This window comes from Myotis davidii, unplaced genomic scaffold (assembly GCF_000327345.1).
Source record: "Myotis davidii unplaced genomic scaffold, ASM32734v1 scaffold46, whole genome shotgun sequence".
NCBI lineage: Eukaryota > Metazoa > Chordata > Mammalia > Chiroptera > Vespertilionidae > Myotis > Myotis davidii.
In genome coordinates, this window is record NW_006383006.1 from 8,622,750 (window position 1) to 8,646,213 (window position 23,464).

General features: G+C 42.7%; 1 protein-coding gene across 9 annotated transcripts in view; it reads left to right on the top strand.

Moving 5' to 3' along the window:
* MEIS2 (Meis homeobox 2) overlaps positions 1-23,464 on the top strand; it is a 224,179-nt gene that overhangs the window by 63,545 nt on the left and 137,170 nt on the right. For all 9 annotated transcript variants that reach the window (XM_006778104.2, XM_006778105.2, XM_006778101.2 and 6 more), the window contains one exon: positions 20,250-20,395. In XM_006778104.2, the coding sequence (XP_006778167.1) occupies positions 20,250-20,395 (146 nt within the window). The remainder of the gene's footprint in view (positions 1-20,249; positions 20,396-23,464) is intronic.

The window sequence follows — 23,464 nt, forward strand, 5'->3', positions numbered from 1 at the left end:
GAGGTGAGTGTAGGGGGAAGGTGCGGGGGCAGGTAGAGCGAATAAGTCCATTACCCTAAAAGCATTCCCAGTAGCAGTGATCTTTGTAGAGACAAAAATCCATTGTGCAGGGTTGTAACCTGAGAAACTTTCTGTTATCGCACTTGCTCTACTCACCAACATTGATCCCGGTACATGTGACCCTTTGAGAAGGAGCACCGTGTTGGTGATCCCTCTTCTTACTAACTAGCATTGTGTTGATAATGGCCATTTATATATGGTTGTACTCCACGCCCGTTTGGTTAGTAGGCGTGCCCGAGCTCACTGATGCCATCTGACCAGGTGTCCTAAGATTATCCCCCCCTGCCCCCCCAATCTTCTGTCATTCTTTGATGTCATCTGTGAAAACAAAACAGCTTCGTGTGGTTGAAAATTCGACAGCACAAATTCTGTCGGGGAAAAGGCAAAAAGGACAAAAAAGCCTGGTAAACCTTGAAGAAAATAGGTTACTTTCTCTCCCCCCTCAGTTCCACAGTCTGTCTGTCTGCTTTAGCACTGATTTCTCAGCTAGTTGGGTCCCAGGAGACCCCCACGGAGCCCCGCACTGCTTGGGGAGCTGCAGCTGTGTGAAACGGGGGAAATGTAGTTTGTGCGAATTGTTCTTTACCTTGGTCTGGGTTCAGAATGGCAGCTGCACTCCGACTTTGTGTGTGACAGCACAAAGGCCAGCAAAACTGAAAAGCAAGTCAGCAAGTAGAGAGACAAAAGCAACGATCAGCTAATACAGCTCCACATGGCCTGACTAATTTATGAGAAGAAAACTGCTCTGTTCATTGGATCAGCACTCCGAGGGGGCAGGTGGGATCGCAGGAAGTTTTCATTGACTCTCCTGAGCAGCTAAGGACGCCACGAGAGAGCCTCCTCAGTTTGAACTTTATCAGGGTCTACGCTTAATCAATAGAGTATTGGAAAAAGAATTAATTACTAAAGCAGAATAAAACAGCTGCATTTTAAACTAAGGATCCATCAATTCGGTAATCTTCCAGTTACAGGCTAGGGGCCGTGAGGATTCGACTCGACGTAATGAGGAACCCGGGGAGTTTCCCCACGAACAGGCTGGGAATTCGCATTAGCCTGGTTCCGCTATTTGTCCTGAGTACAACTCATTTCTCCTCTCCTGCATGACAATGTGTCTTTTCTGCGCGGTGGAACCCAGGACATCCCCGCATTCCTGGGCGGGGGCCCGTGAAGGCGGAAATCAGTGTCACCCCGCAAAAGAGCCTTCACCTGGCTGGGCCTCTTGATTCTGGACGCTGCGGACCCCCATCCATTGTGTTCCAGGTGGGGGTCAGGGCCCCGCCTGGGGAAGGCGTGCCGGGTAGAACCCAGCCTGGAAATGTTTCATCTGTAATTTCCATACCGGTGGCTTTCAAGGAGGGCTGAGGAGGGCGAGGGGAGATGAATTGGGTTTTTAGTGAGCTCATTAGGAAGCCAAACAGAGTTGAGATGGCGAGGCGGCGAGCGGGGCTGTAATCAGTTCTGCTCGCTTTGTTCCGTGCCTTTGGGACATTTCTCGAAAACTTCGTGGCGGGGGCTGCGGTGCAGGTGCTGAGCAGAGCGGCCGTCCTGGTGGCTGACTTGTTGATCTGTAAACCTCTTAATTCATTTTTTTTTTGTTGTTGTTCAATGTAATCTTTTCTTTCTGAAGGAAAATTAGTTGAATGTTAGCCCTCTTTGCACTATTCACCTCTTAAATTATGCTCATTTTGAAGAGCTTGTTATGCCTGAATAAACATGAAATGACTTGGCATTTTCCCATCAGAGGCACACCCATTTTAACACCATGTATTTACCATTCCTGGAAATGTCTCATTAACTTCTGAAAATCTGCGAGCATGATATTTTGGGCTACTGTAACACACCTCTTGGCAGTCACAGAAGGCAGTTTGGTTAATGCCTCATAATATCCATTTTTATTCTCAACATGAAGAAAGACTCTCTATAGAAAATTGATGCAGTTTGCTCTGCTAATTTTCATGCTCATTCCAATTAATTTAACATGACCCAGATTTTCTTCCTCGGGCTCATCCTGACTAATTAGTAAAGCAACACCTAGAACAAGTTATGTTTAATAACATTGAGGAGCACTAGTTGTGAGTGGTTTTGATGCTAATAAAGATATTCACTGATGGGACAGATATTTTATGTCAATTACGGTATGTAATTTAGAAGTCCCAGTGTGCTGGTTGGCGTATGGAAAGGCTAGCGAATTCCTACGGGAGATAATCGTGTTTTTAAGATTTCCAAAGCACCCCAATAACCTCTGAGACCAATAACTTTATTTATTTATGGTTTTGGGGGGTTACGCCTAGCAGGATGGTAATGAAAGGGGTGGAGTTGTTGTGTTACAAACCTGACCCATATTCACTGGGCCTGAGCCTTCAGTACTTACTGAACCTTAGCAAGAGAAGAAAAGCCATTGGGGCATCAGAAAGCAGCATTTGTTTAAAGGGTAGGAGTGGTTTCTCCACCTCTGTGGTTGGGGCCCTTTTATCACATTTTTGTCATTAAGATGAATCAATTTTAGCACTTACAGCAAGGGCAAAGGTGGTAGTGGCAGTGGCCCTGGGGGGAGGTTTGCAAAGTCTTGTCTAGAATGGGAGTGGTTGAGAGCTACTTTCTCACAAGGAAGAGAGGTGAAGGTAAGGCTCCAGGAATGAAAAAAGCCACAGAGGAGAATTACTGTGTATCCCCACTTCACAAACATGTCTTCAGTGCCCACTGTGTGCTGGGCACGGTTGTGTGTGCTGGGAGCGCTGAGCGGTAATAGGAGGGAGCTCGCGTCTGTCCTCATGATGTTTATATTAACATGTACATTTCCTATTATGTATTTGAAATTGACAGACCGCCAAAATTTCAACCGACTGAATGATTCAAAAGAGTACAGGAATGTTACGATGTTTTATGGTGATGGGAAATTCTGGATAGATGGGCTCTGAAGTCTCATGGGAGGCAACGTCTCACAGTGTTGGAAGAGTGTGACTGAGAATCCTGTCTCTGCCACTTACTACTTGTATGACTTTGGCAAATTGCTTGGTCCCTTTAAGCCTCAGTTTCTTTATGTGTGGAAGGAAAATCACCCCGGTTAGGATAGTGAGAATTAAATGGGGTAATTCACATAAAGTGCTTAGCAGAGTGTCTGGAACAGAGTAAGTGCTCAATAAATATTGTTGTTGTTGTTGTTTTTTATTAATGTTGCTGCTATTATAGGAAACATTTAGAGGGAACATTTCTCCAGAGGCATATAATAGAATATATTCTAATCATTTCTCAATGCTAATTGCTATGGTTGAAGTTTGAAATTAGAATTGACAAGGGTAGTTCCTTTTCCTTTTTCTAAGTAGTATGAACAGACTATTTGCTACTTCCCTATTGAAAAACATAGCAAAGTCTCCCACCTCCTAATTGGTTGTTGGTAAGTTTTTCCTGTGTAATGTCTTGGCTCTTCATGGGCTAGGGCTTCGGTTATTAGTATTTTTTTCCACTTTACCTTTTTATCTACTCAGTATAGAAAGAGAAAATAATTGGAAGGATTTGTAAAAGTGAGGCTAGACATATCGCTAAAAACAAGCACAATGAAAAAATAGAAAAAACCAAAGAAACAACCGCATTCTGATTGATAAAAACTGGCTGTACTGCTTTATGAAATTGCCATGTTGGTAGGTTAAAAATTGTCAAATATTGGTAATTTCAGATGGTTCAACTTAATAATATCCATAAACCATAAGTAATGGAAAGTGCTTCGGGGAAGGCAAGAGTTAGCATGACGTTAACTGTACTTGCTTTATCTGTTAGATGGGGATAATGGTATATGCCTCTTATGCTTTGTTGTGACCAAAAATTGGAAAAAATCATTTGGAAGCTGAAATCACTATGCAAATATAAAGTATTTTAATCCAACATCATATCTTTTGAAGTGTAGGACACAAGTCTCATAATAACTGTAATTGTTTTTCTAATGTTTTGTGGTTGCTGTCAACTTTACTTTCCAGCAAAATAATCAGCTATTGAGAAACTAGATATTTTAGTGGGAATTGTATAGGTATGAAATATATTTTCAAAATGGAGTAATGTTCTAGTTATATAGGTGTGTTTTTTTTCAGATTTCTGATTATTTAAATAATACACCACTTTTGGGAATTTCTAATTTGCTTTAGAATCTTTAAATTTTAACAAAGTAAGAATCAGGGTATAAACAGCTGAGGAAGTCATTACCAATTTTAGCATGATGTAAATTAAACAGTTATCATTTAGCTGTGCTAAGACCCTCTGTTAGGAATAGTTTTACAATTATGAAATAAAGTTGGCCACCTCTTCAGTGATTACTGACTGGTGGTAGAAATCGTGTTATACTGGGTCAGCAGTGAATTCCTCACTCAATGGTGTCGAGTCAGCTGGTTTTTAATTTGTTATCTTCTCAAGAGTGCATTCACAGACTTCATCACTGAGAAGAATGACTCCCTAGCCTAGTGTGATCAAGATCCGGAAATTCGCTGCATCAGCATATTAAGGTTGGACTGCTATTTGATTGGTGGCTCTGACATCTGATCGTACAGCAAAGATGTCAGTTCTCCCATAGGCTGGCTTGCACAGGTATATGAAAAAACCTGAACAGCCCCCCGCCCCCTTTTTTTTTCCCTCCTGGCGAATGGTTGAGCCACCTTTTCCTCCCAGACTAAGACCTTTACAGCTCCTGTTTTATCAGCTAACAGGGCCTGAATAAAGTTCACATTGGTACCCCTCAAGTTGAGTTTTCTGTCTTCATGACAGAATATGGGGGTGTGCTGTGGCAAACTAATAGTTATGTGGTTTTAAGCTCCTGGTCTTTCTAGAATTAGATGGATGGCAATCCAGTGCTGTAATATTTCTTCAGCTGTGGCAAACGCGGCCTTTTGCTTTTGTGCTATTTTCAAGTAGGAGTTCTAGAAGACTGAGGAAAAAATTATTTTTCTCAAGCAAGGGTGTTTTTCAGCAGGTGGTGACTCTGTTTTCAATTTTTTCCCCATGTGAATGAGTCATTAAAAGAAATGAAAGAAGGAAAGGAAAAATAAGAATGAAATGAAACTCTTATTAATTATCTGATATGAGCCCAATATCACTTATCTCAAAATTCAGATGAATCACTTGGCCATGATCAGGCTTTCGTAAGTACCAGGTACCTAGATTCAAAGTCATAAGGCAGTTTCCCCCCACATTCTACTTTTTAAAAATATTAATTCCACGTCCTATGGGAATGCAGGCTCTGTGGTGAAGTTGAGCTCATGGACCTGAGTGGAGACGAGCTCTGAGACGGAATAGCCATGTGACTTTAGGCAAGTTTCTTAATCGGTGTGGCTTCACTCTCTGAAGATACTAACTGGTAATTGAAATGTCCAGCTCTGAACCGTCCTGCAGATGAGATGATGCCTGTGGTACCTGGCACAAGCTGGTACTCCATAAATGTTAGTTCCAGTCCATGTTCGTATGATGGATGCAGGGGTTTTCTGAAGGCGTGGAGGTGGCTGGCAAGGGTTCATCTTAATTCTGTATTTCCCACTGATTTTTAATCTTAAGGGTGCTCAGAGTCTTTCATAACTCGTGTCATTTTCCTCTGAACTTGACTAAAATCTCCAGCAGAGACCTTTTTATGAGTGGGAGAATGGGTTAATACCGAATTCCCCAAAAGAATTTTTAAAATATAATTTTCCGAGGGAGGTCATATGGCCTAATGAATAAAGATTGACTTCTGTTGCCTTTTTAAAAATTATTGATACTATTTTTGCAAGTCGAATAGTTCGTTGTTAATAATATTTCTCATAATGGCAGTTGGCCAATGGAGAAAATTATTTTTTGGTAAAATATGCAAAGTGCATCCTGACCATCCACTTTGCATCTTCGTAAAATTGAATAAAATAGTGTAAATAAGCTATTTTGTGTTGAAAATCTACCTTTAGCATCTTTTAAATGCTGCTCTAAATCGTTTTGTCCTTTCAGAACTTTACCACAATAACCTGGAGACTCCCTACGCTCACTGCTGTGTATTGCATGCTATACTTTCCACTAAAATCTGTTTTATGCCACATAACAGGTTTATGTAAATTTACCTACAATCTGCTCAACATTATTTTTTATCAACTTTATGGTGGTATCATTTTCATCCAAAAACTTCACCCATTCAAAGTATACCATTTAATGAGTTTTGACAGTTGTATACCAGGTACACTTATGAGGCCAGCATTACAATCAAGATACTATAAGCTCTCATCACCACCAAAAAGTTTCCTATACTCCTTTTTAATGCAGCCCTCCCTCTATGCCTGACCTCAAGCAACCATTGATCTGTCCGAAGTTATTATACATTAATTGACACTTTCTAGAACTTAATATACTTGGGATCATGCAGTATGCATTTTTGTATGTGTGTTTGGCTTTTTCCATGTAGTGTAATGACTTTGAAGTGTGACGTGTTGCAGGTATCCGTAGCTTTATTCTATTGCTAAGTATTTCAGTGTATGGATAGACTACATTTTGTTTATCCTCTCATATTAGTTCATTTTAGGGAAGGAAACAACTAACGTTTATTGGTGTCACCTCTGCTGCGTCAGGTATCGTGTGAGCCTAAGGCCCTGTGTAAAGCTCCTAAGCTTGTTAATAAGAGTAAAGCACCTGGCACAAGGTAGTGATTTAATAAGTAACAGCTATTACTCTTCTTTCATTTACTTTTCACAATTAACCTATTGGGTATGTATCATTCTTCCCATTTCAGAGATGAGGAAATTAATCTCTTGACCAGGGTTACACTCGAACAGTAAGAAATAGATCTGGAAGTTCAATGCAAGATCTGTTTTATTCCACAGCTCATGCCTCTTCTATTGCATCATCATTCCCCCACCCCCGCCCCCAAGGGTGTGTGCAGTTCTGTGGGGAGAAAGTGGAGGGACGGAGCGGAAGGGCATGGAGTACGTCAGAAACGAGCCTCCACTGTACAGAGTAGAATAGCTGCTCACAAAATAGAATAAATACATTTAGACAAAGAAGGGTGGACCAAGGATGGAAGGCACGCTTCCAAAAGTGGGATGCCTCTGCTGTTAATGTCGGTTTCAATCACGTTGGGTCCTCCATACGGTGCGTCTTACAAGTTAATGTCTTTGAAATTTACGAAACATCCACTCTATGACCAGTTTCCAACTCTTGTAGACCAAATCCTAGATAGCTTCTGTTTGCAACTTTTAGATATAAACCCACAAAAAATAAAGCATATTCCAAGAAATACAAGAGTCATCTATCCTTTTATCCAATAAAAGGTTAGGTTCTGACTGCACCCATATCGTTATACAGTCCTGAGAAGGACATGAAAAAAATAAAAAATATGGTTGCTGACTTGAAGAAGCTTATGTAGAAGAAATGGAAAGAAATGTAGGAGTGGTGTGTGTGTGTGTGTGTGTGTGTGTGTGTGTGTGTTTTGGAAGTTACTAGAGTTATTCTGATGATTAAAGTAAGCTTGAAAGAGATAAATAATTTGGTCCAGGGTTTTGCAATAATACAATGGAATGTGGAAAAGGATCAATTTCAGTATTAATTTCAGTATTTTCACTAATGCATATTTTTGTAACATAAACAGTATAAAAACCATCCTGAATGTTTCTGAGTGCATATGTTTGTTTATATGCAAGGTGTTGAGATGGTTTTAGTGAGTGGCCTTGAAATCACATTGTTTCTTAGCAATTTAGAAAAGATTCTAAATGGGATATGTTCAACCTCGACTACTAGGATCTTATATTTGTTCCACCATGCTTTTTTATAGGAGAGCAAAATTTGTTCATTTAAAAAATGTAGCAAACTGTGGTACATCTACACGATGAAATACTATGCTGCTCTAAAAAGGAAGGAACTCTTACCATTTGCAACGGCATGGATGGAACTGGAGAGCATTATGCTAAGTGAAATAAGCCAGTCAATGAAGGAAAAATCGCAGGCTCAGTTCCTAGTCGGGGTACATGTCTGGGTTTCAGGCTCGATCCCTAGTAAGGGGTGAGCAGGAGGCAGAAGATTGATGTTTCTTTATCATCGATGTTTCTATCTCTCTCTCTCCCTCTTCCTTCTTCTCTCTCTAAAATCAATAAAAAATAAATAAAAACATAGCAGCTTTATTGAGATATAATTCACATACTATTTAATTCACCTATTTAAAGTGTACAATTTGATGGTTTTTAGTATACTTACACAGTTGTGCAACCATCACCATGAACAATTTTAGAATGTTTTCATCAACCCAAAAGAAACCCCACACCCTTTGGCAGTCATTCCCCACTTAAAGTGAACTTCTAAAAGGCCCCTGTGTCTGTCATTCTTAAATATATAGGCTATATGAAGAATAATTAATTTATGCTATTTTAGATTATTCTTGGTAAGCAGTCATATTATTTTTTTTCCGTAGGTTTATTACATGTATACCCATTACAAAAACATACCTGCTTGTTCTCAAATCAAAGTAGATTTAACTAAAACAATTATGCACAATAGCTACTTTTAAAATATTAATAATTTATTTTATAAAATTCTTAAAACAAAAATACAGAGTTTTATTAGGAAACTGTCATATGAAAATGTTTTTAAAAATGTACAGATATTATTTTCTAATAATTAACAAATATGCTCCCATTCTGATGGGTTAATGGTTTAAAAAATATTCACCTAAAAGCAGTTATCAACTTCACAGGTACTATTGTTCTTTTTTCTGGATAAACTGTGACTGGCTTCCTAACAATTTCCCAAAGGGAGTGTTGATAGTTAGCTCAATCTAGTTCTCTTAGTAAGCATTACTATTATTAAGGTGGCGGTCTCTTTGCATTAGTTAACAAAGCAAAGTTACATTTATTCATTAATTAATTAATTTTTTTATTTAGTAATCCTCACTCCAGGATCTTTTTTTCAATGATTCTAGGTAGAGAGGAAAAGAGAGGGAGGGAGAGAGAGAAACATCCATGTGAGAGAGAAATATCGGTTGCCTCCATTATGCACCCCAACTGGGAATTGAACCTGCAACCCTTCAGTGTACGGGACAAGGCTCTAGCCAACGGAGCCACACTGGCGAGGGCACAAAGTTATACTTTTATTAAAATATTATTTTGTTTTTATTTTACAGTTGAGAAAGTGGAATCAATATTTAGTCTTTCTGTTTTTGTTGTGCTGCTATTTGAAACAATACCTGCCAATACAAATTTACAGAGAAATACCATATTAAGAATTCAAACTGATCTACTCTTTGATATTATAGAATGTGTTGCCCCTGTTTTTGTTTCAGATAGCACATATGATAATGAAAGATCCTAAAAATTGGATGAAATAATTACTGCTCCAGATAGAACTTTACTTTCCTGTTATTACTCCTAACAAATATCATTGGTTGATATTTAGTGTTTCATTTCACATAAAAGTATGCTAAGAGACAATAAACTAGAAAATCTTATAGTTAATGATAAAATGAGAATATTATCAGTGTATACTAAACATATAGGTTGGATGTAGTTAATACATTCTTGGGAACAGACTAATTATATTCCAGTTTTAGTATAAAAGGTTAAAAATACATTTTTGTATCAAAGGACTTTAGTAGGAAATTCTTTTTGCAAATATAAAGGCCATATCTTCCCTGGAAAGACCTGTTGATTCAGAGATGTTAGCCAGCTATCTTTGCTAAAACACTTTACAATGCTAAAAATAATCCACTTCAGTTAAATATGGATAGTTTTAAAAAGAAAATCCCAGTTAGACTGTAACAGAAGGACATTTTGTGTGACAATATTTTGCATGATTAAAAATTTAAACAGAATAACAGCTATTTATATTTACAGTTACATGAGAGTAATTACTAAAGCAGACAAAATACTTAGAGCATAATTTAATAATGTTTTCCTCTAGCAAAGGTGCCAACATTATTTGCATAATGTTCACGATTTCTACGGCAACATAGCTAAGTGACATGGAGAAGACATTTCTCCCCAGTCACCTTCTTTCTTTTGTAGAGATGTGGGGAAGAGACTCATACATCATAACAACTCATTTTTGTGTGATTTCCCGTAAACATCATGACCCGTGTGTCAAACCATTAGGTGAAAAGAGATGTGTTCCATTCATACTTTCTCTTTTAGGGTCGGTCTTTCAATGACCAGCCTAAACCCAACTTCAAGGCTCCTAATTATAACATTTACTGGTTCAAAGATTAACCTTCGGAGAGGGGCATTCTGGGCTGTTGGTAACTTGATCAGCTCAGTCTTCCCTTGGTCCCTCTCTTTCTTGTTCTTTGTATCGCAGGAGGGAGATGATGGTATCTGGCACATTCCTAGGATGACTTGAAGATAGCAGCCTCCTGTGTTTAGGGCTGAAAGATTGTGAACTCTGTTAGCTGAAATGCCACTCTGGGGAGGCGAACAGCACATTACAGAAGCTTTAGCTGTGGGTAGTGGAGTGCAAGTAGAGTCAAATTTGAGAGCTGGGACTTGAGTGGACATTTGTCCCTGTTTCTGCCTTAATAAAACCTGCGTGTTAACTGTGGAAAAGGGCATTGGAGAGATCACTAAAAATGAATCATTAGAGTGCCCAGAAGAGCTTTATTATGATGGACTGTGAATAACTCCAGAACCTACTCTGTGCTTTTATACGTGCTTATCAGGTAACTGAGTAATAAGTACATTCTTTTATCCCCCACCACAGAGATTAGGCAGCCTGCTGAATTATAATGGCAAAGGAATATACTTTTCTACCAGCTCCAGTCAGTAGCCTTTAGAGAATTCTGTGGAAGGTTAGGAGAGGAGGTATTCTTTCTTGAAATACTTTTAAAAATTCAAGTGAAATATAAATGAGAGCAACCAACTTCAGCGAACCATGAGGTCAGCGTGTTGGAAGCCTTCGTTCATTTCTGGTGTAAAGGATTAGAGAGTCCCAGCCCATAAACAAAGCCACTTTATGGGTCCTGACAGGTAAATTGAGGGGACTGATTTGGTCAAGGACCAGGACCAGGATGTTTCTGTTCCACAGTTAACAGGATTCAACATGATATGGAAAATACAGGCGTGCAAAACTATACTACGCCACTCGCATTGCCAGCGAAAGCCTACAACACAGCCACATTTACATATGTGTCCATCTGTCTGTTTTTACACTTTATTTTTCCAACCAGTGGGTGAAGTGGTTTTCATCCAAGAGGCACTCTGAATTTTTTTTTCACCCACCCCTTTCCATTACATGACATAGATGCATATTTTAAAGTGCATGTTATTTGTCTCCGGACACACATTTGCACAGCCTTGGCCGGGTTTCCGCTTCTCTTCTGGAAGGTGAGCTCATCTTCGCGGGCCTCCGCGGCGCAGCTGCTGCACCCAGCCAGGTGCCGTGGGGGTGGCTGACTTAGGGAGCAGTCTGTTGCCTTGTCCAGGTTGCAGAACACCTCCATCCACTGCAGGCCAGGGCCGAGCTGCCGGCCACAGTCCAGGGCGAGCCGGTGAGAATGCCAGCGCTTTGGGCCTCCTCAGTGGAGAGCCTGGTAAATCCTGTGTAAATAGAGGGAGGATAACAAAGAATGAGCCCCTGCAGCTCTGAGCATTTGGAGCCATTTGGGGCTGAATTTGCTAAATGCTGCTTATATCGCCTGAAAAGTTGAAGAGAAAGGAGCCTAAAATCCTCTCTTTTTTTCCCCTTTCTGCTCCTGCCCTGGGGGGAGGGTGCTCAGAACCAGGGAAGCCCGAGGTAAGCTGATGAAGACTTGTTTTTTCAGTGCTCTTTTGAGTGTGAAAAAGGTGGCCTGGGTCACTGTCCTCTTTAATGGCGGAAAATCCACACAGTTAGTAAATGTTGCATGTAAACGAAAGCGTTTCATCTCTTCTGCTTCCCTCCATGCTAGCGGGCCATGAACTAGTCACTTGAAAAATCACAGAAAAATTTCACTTTAACGTGTCCAGACAGTTAAGCACAGCAGGAGAGTAAAAGAGATCAGTAATTAGCAGGTCTCGCTGCTGGCCTCTCGCCCCTCACCCTCCTTACATTTCTGGGTCGGCAGTTTCCCCCGCCCCCCAAGCTGATCTAATGTGAAGAAAGGTAAATCGCATGTGGAAAAAGATTTACTTTGAGGATGGCTGCTTCTCCTCCTCCTCCTCCCTCCCATCCCCCTTCCCCTTCCCCTCCTTTCTCCTCCTCCTCTTCTTTCCCTTCTCTTTCTCCTCTCCTTCCTTCTCCTCCTCCTCTGCCCTCTGCTCCTCCTCCGATCCTCCACCTTCTTCTTCTTCTTCCACTTCCCATCTCTTTTGAAACCCTGATGCAGGTTCCTGAGCGGAATGTCCTACATTAAACTCTTGGAAGGTAGTCCCTGGAAGAAAATATATTTTGACTCTTAGTGCATTTTAATCCTGTGTTCAGAGTACTTCATTAAAAGAAAAAAAAAAAGCATAATGAGCTGATGGCAGAAAGCGAACTTGTAAAGAACTGTGTTGCCGGTCCATGGCTGCATGCTACTTCGTTTTTAGCTATAACGTTCCCAGTAATCTGAACAGCCTGGGCAGTGGGCAGCACTCTCTCTTCCCCATTAGAATAGGGCTTGAGATAGATTACTGTTTTCGTAAACAATATATGACACGTGTCTCAGACGTGTAAGGACCATCTTCGAGGAGGGTCATGCACATATGTAAACAGTAAATCACTGGACATCATCATGCTCCCACTGCCCATAAGGCGGGGGGAGGGGCGGGTGGGGGCGGGGAGAAGTGAGGGAGCCCAAGGCTTGGTGGCTATTGGAGCAGGGAATCTTCTTCAGGGACACTTTCTTCAAAGCAGGTGACATTCTCACAGGGCCCTAATAATATATCTAAAGGCTCTTACTGCCAGAGTGTCCATTCCACTCACATTTGTGTATTTACTAACCCCACCTTGAAAAAACTCATAGTCAAATAGGACAGACAAATTAGTAAATAGATACATTGCAAAACAGAAGAGTAAATATAGCAAAGGCAAGAACAAACTTCTAAAGTAAAAAGCATAGTGTACTACTTTGTTTTGGGGGACTGGGGAAAGCTTTACAAAGAAAGTTCCTTTTCCTCTGGATTTTGAAGGTTGAATAGGAGTTTGCCTGGACAAAGGAAAATGAATGGGAAGGAGGGAAAGGAAAACAAAGAAGAAAAAGGGCCTTCCGGCCAAGGGGAAAGGACTAAAGGCATGGAATCTTGAAAGATCCCTTGGCTCAGAAAAATCTTTAAAATTCAACAGATAATCCTATTTCAAAATTCTTATTTAATATTAATATGAACTGTAGATCCACAGGGAACAGTAACGACCCTGTATATAATTGATATACTTGTTTGTGTAAAAGTGTGCATCTGCTTGCTTCTTGGTTCATACTTCCTTTTATTTATTTTATTTTTTGAAAAATGTTATGCGTTTATTTGAGCCAAAATGAGGACATGTTCCTGGGAGCAAGATCTCAAATGCTCCCCGTATTTACTTTTAAATATGTTGTCACCCACTATCACTTTGGGACATAAACGTGAACATACAAGGCCTCACTCCTGGGTTTATTTCTTATGCAGTGAGGGCTAATCCAGAACCCAGCTTCACTGGGCACAGTTTCCTGTCCTCTCATACATTTAAGGAAGAGGGTAGAGGACATGAGCATGGTCTTTGGAGGACAAACACCACTCTCGCACTAACTGTGTGACCTCTGACAAGTTATTTTCTTTGCGTCTCACTTTTCTTCTTTGTAAAAGGGGATTGATAACAGTAGTTATTTCATTTACTTGTTGTGAAGATTGAATGAAGACTGGGACCATGCAAGCGCCCAATGAATGCTACTTGTCATAATGATGATAATGAAAATGACAGCAGTAATGATAAAAATGAGGGCCCTGTGTTCTAGAGCTAGAGAAATGGTGTAGAAAAGGGATTACTCCCTTTAATATTAGATAAAAACACTTTAAGAACTCTATGAATTAGTGTATGTATATGTATGCATATGTATATTTGAGTGTAGGCAAAAAATGCAGTTCATCTACAAATATATTTGGACACTTGTGTACAAATTGGTGAATTATTTGAAATAGATACAATTTAATTTATATGCACATAGATTTATAATCACATATATCAGTATCTATGTATTCATGAATAGACTTAATTCCTGGGGATAGATTGTTTGAAAGGTGTGTGTGTGTGTGTGTGTGTGTGCATGCGAGCACATGCATATGTATGAAGTTAGTAAATTTACATTGCATAAACTGAAAATGGTAATATACTGTGTTTCTATTTATCAACGATGATAGAGGGAAAAGCCATGTTCTTCCAGGTGAGATATTCTCCTTTAAAGCACATATTTTTGTATAAATGTATTTGACTATTAAACTTGGTCCAAAACTTGGAGAAGTGAGGATTAAATAACACACCACCGATTTATCAAAAAGAAGTACAAATACCATTAACTATTAACAAAACTACATGTTTCTTTGTCCTGATTATTCCTCTGAAGGTATAACACTGAGAGGGCAGTTTTAGGTGTTTGTAACGTGACAGTGTACCAAAACGTCATAGAAACCTTATTCTGTTTTTCAAAAAGTGACTTGGGGGCAGAGGACTATCACACTTTAATCTCAGCTCTGTGGAGTGTTTAACAGCTTGCACAGTGAGGGCATCACAGCCCGCGGGCTCCTGACTGTACAGCTAGCCCATCTCAAGTGTTTGGAGCATCTCTGGGCTCCGAAAGCCAGTCTGTTGCGGGCCATAGGAGGGTCTCCACTTGGACCGCAATAAATCGATTACAAAAATCCGGGGTGTCGAAGACGCCTGCTGTACTGAACATAGTTATCTGTCTCAGAGACACTGGCTTGCTTTTGGAAGGAAAGTTTGCACATTTCTGTTTGAACTGGGATCAGCCTGGCCCGGCTCTAGCTCAGGGCCGGCCCTGGGACCTAGATCTAATCTCTTTTCTGCACTTAAACCTTTACGTATAGGATCAAGCCTTGCTTAGAACTGTCCCTGATAACAGAGTTCAAATGAGGTAATACTTTGAAAAGTAAAAGGAAACTTACAATGTTAATGTGAGAATAACACTGGACTTGAAGTTGTCTGGACTCCAGTTTATGTAACCACATGTAACTGTGAAATCTTGGGCAAGGATTTAACCTTCAATGCTAAGTGTCTGGGTTTTTTGTTGTTGTTGTTGTTCTGTTTTGTTTTGTTCCTTTGTTTGTTGGTTTGGGATGGGGAGGAGGGAGAAAGTTAAAGAGAATGGACTAGGATCTTCTTGGTTGTTGCATTACGTTTCAGAGAGAGCACATCCCAGTGGGATTGAACTCACCATAGCACATCGTCACCGTATCACTTTTTTATTCCAAGCCAAGCAATTGATATCTAAAATATAGACAGATTTTTGGCTAAATGGAATGAGACAATATGCCAATGAAAGGAAGTGGTGTCCTTTTGCCTGGGTGGTTTTTCATGACCAAGAATTTTACGGTCTGGGAAGTTCTGCTTTAAAATCATCTCAGGATCCTCTCATAATATGTCCATATCTTTTCGTGATTCACTAGCTACACAACTACAGATATGGATTTTGCCTTCTCTAGGATGCCCTGTCCGGAGTGTAGTGTGCTCAGCTGTGGAAAGGTTGTGTGGCTTCCTTCAGCACATGCCTGTAAGGAGGACCCAGAGGCTAGCTTCAGGCCTTTCAGACGACCACCAGCCAGGGTAGCCGGCTAAGCAGGTCGCCTCTGTGCTCTACAGCAGGGCTCCTCAAATGTGCGTGGGTGTCAGAGTCCCTTGGTTCATGGGTTGATGCTCAATCACTGAGCCACCCCAGCTGGGCTGACTTACATTTTGAGAGTCAGTGGTCTGTAGCTTCTTTCTTCCTGTTTAACCCTCACCACCAGAAGGTTAGGAGGGGGCTTTGTTATGTTGGCTAGTGCGTGTGATGGAGAGAACACCACGGCTCTCCTACAACGAATGAGGCCCCAGCCAGACTATAGGTGCTCACCATGACCACTGACCAGACTCATGGGAGTAGAGTAGAATTTTAACAATCCACCTGTTCTGAGGTTGCGTTTTATTTCAAATTCGGGGGTCATCTAGTCTCGTGGCTTTCAAAAGCCAGTTTCAGCATCAATTCCAGGCTGATTGCATAAGCAGAATCAAGGAGCTTGTTAAAAATACAAATTCCTTGTCTGTGCCTGAGGATATTTTGATTCTGTAAGTCTGGGATGAGGCTTGGGGACCTGTGTTTTTAACAGTCTCCCATGATGATTCTGTTCACTTCAAAGTTATCTGTCCAGAAGCCTTGAGTATTTCTTTCCATGGTCACACACAGCATATCCCGGCAATACAGCTATTTGGACTATCTTTGCTGAAAACTTAGACTGTGCCCTTAGTCAAGGGATCAGCAGCCTTTGGAAAGAGGTGTGCGCCATGTTCCTCTTTATTCCTCTTTTCATCATCGGAGCTGGCAGTGTGGGGGAAAGGCTTGTGATTCAGCCCCTCAGAAGGGCCTCTTCTAAGAGGCACTGTTCCTGGTATGGATACATGGATGAGGTGTACAAGGGCAGCCCACCTAGCCCCTTGGTGTTATCATGAGGGTACTTGCCTCAGTGTGGGATTATCGCAAAGAGGGGTGGGCCCTAGAATAAGCTTATTGGTAAGTTCTGTCATTCACTCACCCAGGAATTGCTGGGTACCTGCTCTGGGTCAGACATGGCAATATGCTCTCGGGATAAAAAGATAAGAAACAGCCCGGCCAGTGTTGCTCAGTGGTTGAGTGTCGATCTATGAACCAGGAGGTCACCTGCCCCAGGTTACAGGCTTAATCCCCAGTAGGGGGCGTGCAGGAGGCAGCCGATCAGTGATTCTCATTGATGTTTCTCTCTCTCTCCCTTTCCCTCTCCCTTCCTCTCTGAAATCAATAAAAATATATTAAGAAAAAAAAGATAAGAAATACTTTTGAATCCTAACTTCAGATGCTGACACATACACTGTTATCTCCTGTACCCCCTTTGGCACATACCCCTGTGCTGGTGTACACACCCTTCTGGGCACAGAAAGTCACTTGGCACTGGTGCCAGGGATTGCCAGCTATCTGCCATACACGCACAGCCTGAAACAATAGCCACATTCGGGGTCCCTACCCCCAGCATCATCTGCACAGTTTCATTTTAGGTTGCAGATCACACAGTTGCCTTTTTAACATTTTTTCTTTATTCTGTTGTTAGTCCTCTATGCTGGGGTTGGTTCAAAAATACATTGAAGGAAAGATGGTGGTAGTTATTGTGTATTTGAAAAGGAAAGTTTCTCTTTATAGACATAAACACTAATATTAATTTGAAAATCTAACATTTAGTATCTAGTTATTATAAAAAATAGTCACCTTTTTCTTTACTATTATTTGTTACACTGGATCCCAATTCAAATATTTTATAACATTTCTATAAAACAGACTGCTTTATATTAAAATTCATGTAATGATCCTGTCTTCTCCAGTTTAAGTCAATCATCCAAAGAGGCTCAATCTAGCTCCATCTTTTCCTTGAGCTAAATATAGTGAATCATATAGTTTGAAAGTGTTACCAGCCCTCTTTGCTTTTAAGCAAGAGAAAATGCACTGTGGAAACGCCGTCTCTCATTCTTAAGGTCATTGATTGGTTAAAAAGGCAAATGCCTTTTTTTTTGGTTGAACTTCCTTCAATTAAGCCATTAACCTTTGAAAATAAGTATATTCAAAAATGTATCAGAAAAGCTAAATGAGATTTTAACAAAATCCTGACAATTTCAGCTTAAACATATACACAGAAACCATATGTGCTTAGAAAGAAATATATACACACAGGCATTGTTTACAGCGCGTGTTTTTATATTTGGAAGACATGGAGGGGAGAGCTGTTCCACACATACATTATCTGAAATGTACATCCAGATAGCCTCCTGGATTTTCCACGGAGACAAAGATATCTTTATCGGTCGCAGGCAGACAGACTGACCGACTTCAAACTTGCACTTGCAGTGTGGTTTTTTTTTTTTTCCTCATCTCCGGGTACTGCTTTTCAAAACCGCCCCGGGCTACAGAACAGCACCTCAGATCCCCAAGGCCCACTGCCTGGCTCCTAATAGCCACTCTCCATCTGTGTCACATGAGCAGCTGATGAGATCGCGCCAGTGTCTGTATTTGGGAGAGCACATCCACCCAGGTTAAAATGCTGGGGTTGCCAAGGAGCAGTCAGAAGCCATTAGTGGGGGTGAGAATTTGCCTTGCAGCAGTTCCTTGGCATGGTAGAAGCGTGTGTGTCCCTGCTCGTGTGTGTGTGTGTGTGTGTGCGTGTGCGTGCCTGTGTGTGTGTCCTTGTGCAAGCGACCCCTTAGTGTGCATGGGTGTGCAGGGAGCGCAGGCAGATGAAGGGTAGCCTCCGTCTACCCACTATTCACAAGTCAGATGCCTTTTGTTTCCCTGCACTCCGATTAGTTCTTTGACTATTTGGGGTCCCTTTGACTCACTCTTTTTTTTTTTAATCATAACAGACGGCAAAGAAAAAGAGAACAGCAACTTCGGGGTCATGCTCTAGTGTTTGGGCAGATGGAGGGGAGCTGCTTTGCCTTGGGGCAGGGTGGTTGTAATGAAGTGGCCTGTCAGTCTGTAAATAGTGAGGGTCATCTCTTCCATGTGATGGAGGGTATCGCATTGCAGTGAAAATGGAAATGTCAATAAAATTAATCTGCCGGCTCTTTGCTGTGGCTTTTCTGCTTCTCTGGTCAAAGAAGGTTGAGGGTTTTTTTTGGTGAGAAAGGAAAAGAACAGGTACAGGGAGGCCCACAGAGCAGACCGTGACGTTGCGAGGCGAGGGGCCCGGCAGGCAGGCTGTGGCGGTGTGACCCCATCCGCCAGGAGGGAGCGGCCTGGGAATGGGCCGGTGGGCCTATGGCCTTCCCCGGGCCGCTGTGCAGCGGCCAGCTCGGGCTGCATTGAGCACAGAGTTTATTGTTTTAGGCTTTCTTGGACAAGGTTTTTACTTAGCATGGGATTTATGGCATTTACTGCTAATGAATGTCTATTCTTAAATTACAAAAAAACCCACCTCAGCACAATTCCCAGATGTCCTCCCAGGACCCTGGCTTCTTAAACACCAGCGGGGAGCATAAACTCTCCACTTCTCTGTTTTCCTCTTTCGTGTGGCTCCGGGCTAATGATGTGCAAGGAAAACACAGCCTTCTATAAAGCCCGAGCGCTGTCCCCGTATTCTTCATTTATTTTGCATTTGATTATGCCACAAGTCGGATCTTGTTTCTCTCCTTTTTTTAAAGTTATTAGTTCAAATATTAATGTAGGGATATGGCATATACTGCTGCTCTTGATTGATGCCTTCCCAAAAACAGGAAGACGTGCGCGTATGAATTTTAAGAAAGTAGGGGTCCTGCAATGCCTTGCCGGAAGAGTTTTTTAGATACATAATTTAGATGCCCTCCAGGCAGGCTTTCAAGGCATTTTTGCCGGAGGGCAAGAAAAATAACTATGACTGTTAAAAAGTAAATGATTTTTGCTAATGCACAATTGATGCCCAAGAAAAGCACAGAAGAGAAAGATGTTGATAGAAACTTCTGATTAAGTGAGCACCCTACCTTGATGTGTATCCCTTTTTTTTTTTTTTAATGATAATGATCCACAGTGCAGAGAGCTACAAGTTTCATGCAAATGCTGAGTGCAGGGTCACCGAGGAGTGTGCAGCTGCGTGTGCTCCGGAGGTGACAGGTCTGGGAGGGGCTGAGCAGGCAGTGTGTTATGTGCAATGAACAGTGACACCGTTACTGTCACCTATGCAGGCAGCCTAGAATATATAGACTACAGAACATTTAACTTGATTACCCTACGGTCTGTGTTCACTATGGGCACGGGGATGCATTTTCTCCGAATGGGTTTTCTGATGGCGGTTTTCCCACATTGGACTCCATAATTGACAAAGAGCTACTGCACTGTGTCAAGCACACAATTATAATCGAATTAATGATATGGGCGAGTGTGAGACACACAAAATTAACATTTGAAGAGGCCTGGTTTAATTTTGTCTTTTACATATTTGTGTCTCCAATTATACTTTAATGAAAGAGACTATGGGCGCTAATGGATATCTCTCAACAAGCCGCGCGGAGCTCCTCATTAGCCGCGCGTGCTGTTGGCCCCCTCTCTGGGTTCGCGCTCACGTGTGTTCCTGTCTTTCCACCAGGGGATGGTCTGGACAACAGCGTGGCTTCACCTGGCACAGGTGACGATGATGACCCAGACAAGGACAAAAAACGCCAGAAGAAAAGAGGCATTTTCCCCAAAGTAGCAACCAACATCATGAGAGCGTGGCTCTTCCAGCATCTCACAGTAAGTCAAGATGAAAGACAAACGGGTGTTGTTGTCTTGCCTCCTCCCAGCGTGTTCTACGGGCCCGTACAGATTTCTCAAAGTGAGGCGCCGGTTTCCCGTTCTCAAAATCTGATGACCAACAGAGCAGTCCCGGTTTTATCAGCTCTCACCCCCCATTGAGCACCCTTCAGAAAGCAGCAGGTTTTTCGTGAGACTAGGCCGGGAATGGACCTGATTCACAATGATGCAGGCCCCTGGATGTTTGTTATGTATGCTCAGAGGGCTGAGAGCAACTTTAGGTAATGCAACCCAGGCCCAGGGCTGCGAGGAGCTCCCTCGTCCATCCATCCGCAATGCCGACCACACTCTTCTCGAGGGCCAGCTCCTCCCCGAGGCGGAGGCGGCACCTGGCCACATGCATGCATGTCCAAGCTCATGGTACCAAGCGTGCCTGTGATCGCTGAGGCAGCTTGCGGACATGTCATGTGTCTAGATGCCACACACAGGAGGTGATAGGTGCTCTCGTGCCCTTGTTTGTAAGATGGAGATGAAAGGTGTGGGTTTTTTTTTTTTTTTTTTTTGACAATTTTTAGCTGTTCAAATCCATTATCTTAGAATCTAACCCCCTTTACTTCTGGAAAAAGATCAACCATGGGCAACACTTTTAAAGTTAACACTTTATCTTGATCCTCCTGTTTGCAGTCCGTTTCATGTGTCTGTATATGCTGTTGACTCTAAGACTCCCGTGGCCAAAAAAAAAAAAAAAAAAAATGACAATGTAGTGTTTACAGAGGCACTGGGTACTCTTCTATGTTCCTGGGCATGTGGAAATCCTGGGGAAATGGTGACGATTTCAGGGGCTGTTTCTTGCTACAGTATTGTTTTCAGGCCATTCTGTAGGGGCGAATGCTTACAAATCGAGGAGCACATTGGAAGCTGAAGGTCTTTGACTATCCAGCTTGCGTGTTGCCATGCTGAATGACATTAGTTACAGTGTCACGGGCCCAGGACAAGGTTCCACTTTTATTTATGGCGGCGGCTGCCGATCCGCTCAGCCGGCAGGGCTGCCGAGGGCAAGGGGCGGAGGGGCGGCTGGAGGGCCAAGTGATAGATTCACGTTCCTAAATCGGCCATTTTGATGTAAGGACATTAGTAGCAAACTAAGGTGTATCGATCTGGCCCGTGGTGTCAGGATTAGCGGGGGGACCCGCCGAGGCCGCCGTGGCCGTGGTTATTCTTGCCTTGCAGCTCCGGCCATTTCAAAGGTCAGGGCCCCGCACTGACTCGGCTCAGAGGAATTAGACGGAACATGCGGTCTCGGGGCTGATTACTTAACCAAAGACAAAATAATGAGTCCTAAGCAAATACTGACTAATTGAAAGGGCTGTAAATCCATTACATATCGGTCAGGGATAATCAGGAGTATTTAATCACTTTTATCTATTCAGGAGCACTGAAGCTGCAACGGCGGAGCCCCCAACCTTGCCATGTGGTCATTATTCTCATCATTATCAAAATTACTTCACAGCTGTTCTTTGCTACATCACCTCAGCGGGAGATTTACTAACCTGTAAAATGTTTTTAATCTGGAAGTCGAGGGAGTGGGAGGGGAGGGCTTTCTCATCTTTACCGGGAGGCTTGTTTGGTTAGAGTAGCAGCTAAGAAAGGCCCATGGAAGGCTGGCGAGCTCACCTGTTCGGCTTCCTCCCTCTGCCTTCCTCCGCACGCAGCCTTTCTGGGCCGAAAACAAAGACTCCGGCAACTGCCTTCCCAGCAAACATGTCCCTCCGTTATCAGAACCTCTGTCCCAGCACAGTGGAATCTTAGAGGACTCAGCTGCTCTGTTTACAGACGAGGAAGCAGACCCAGAAAGGGAAGTGATTAGCTCCAAGGTCAAGCTAGGGAGGACGAGGACCCCGGCTTTCCTTTTCCCCCAAATCGAGGCTTTTCCCACCACTTTATGATGACTGCTCAAATCATTATCACCTTTAACAGTTGCGTATAAATCTCTCAACCGCTGCCATCAACACACTCAGAGTCAAAGAGGGAGGGGTCTGTGGAGAAGCAAAGCCCTGTTTGTGCTCTTGTTGGTAAAGCTTCCCGCTCCTCCAGCCTTCCCACATGGAGGAGGCTCTCTTTGCACCTCCATCTTCGAGACAACTTTCTCCTTTACCCCTCGGATTCTGTGATTTGAATTTCCCATGCAAGCGTCCAGAGCCCTCGCTGGCTCTCGGGCCTCGCCCTGTCCCTCTCCCGGCAGGAACCCACCCTGCGCCGTGGCCACAGGGGAAGAGTGGTGGGTGGGCCAGAGGTTCCTGGGTTCTCTCTGTGGCTCTGAGGTGCAAGGTGCCACCGCGCAGCTGTAAGACCTACCCCCACCCCACGAGTGCTTCCAACTAGTTAACTGTTTTCAAGGTTTGGTGCAGAATTCTCTCTCCAACGGGACGTGTTCATGAGTCTGTCCTTGGAGCAGGGAGAGGAGACCACAGAGCCAGAGCCGGGAGTCCAGAACACTGGCATTTCCTTTTTTAACAAAGAAATCATATTGCTTCTCTAACACTGTGTTACCATTTGTCAGAAATTACATTCCCGGGTGGGAGATAGGCACCTTATGTACAGATGAAAATGAAAACACTTCGGAAAGGGCCGTGATGGACATGTCTACCCAGGATTGTGTGTCCAAACTGGCATGTCAAGTTCAGATTGCCGCCGTCCTGGCCGAGCCTCAGTGAGGTTCCTTACGTTCTCTGCGTTTGCCATTTCTCTATTTTTCAAGCGAAGGGGCACACGTGGCAGGCTCCTTTCCCACGCTCACAGGTACTGGTTCTGCTCCGTCCCAGCCTCTGGTCATCCTTTCTTCCTGCCCCCGCCTCCCACTCCCCGCCCTTTTTTCCCACCAAGCACTTCCCTTTCCTCCTCCCCAGGAGCTTCCTTCACAGCAAGGCCCTGGGCCCTGTTGTTACTTTCTCCCACCAGCTTCGTCTCCCAGTCACCCTCTCGGTTCCCTCCTCTGCCTTTGCTGCACCTCCCTTGGATCCTCAGGAAATTCTCTTTGGCTTCCCCTTTGAAAATCTCTCTCTCTCTTCA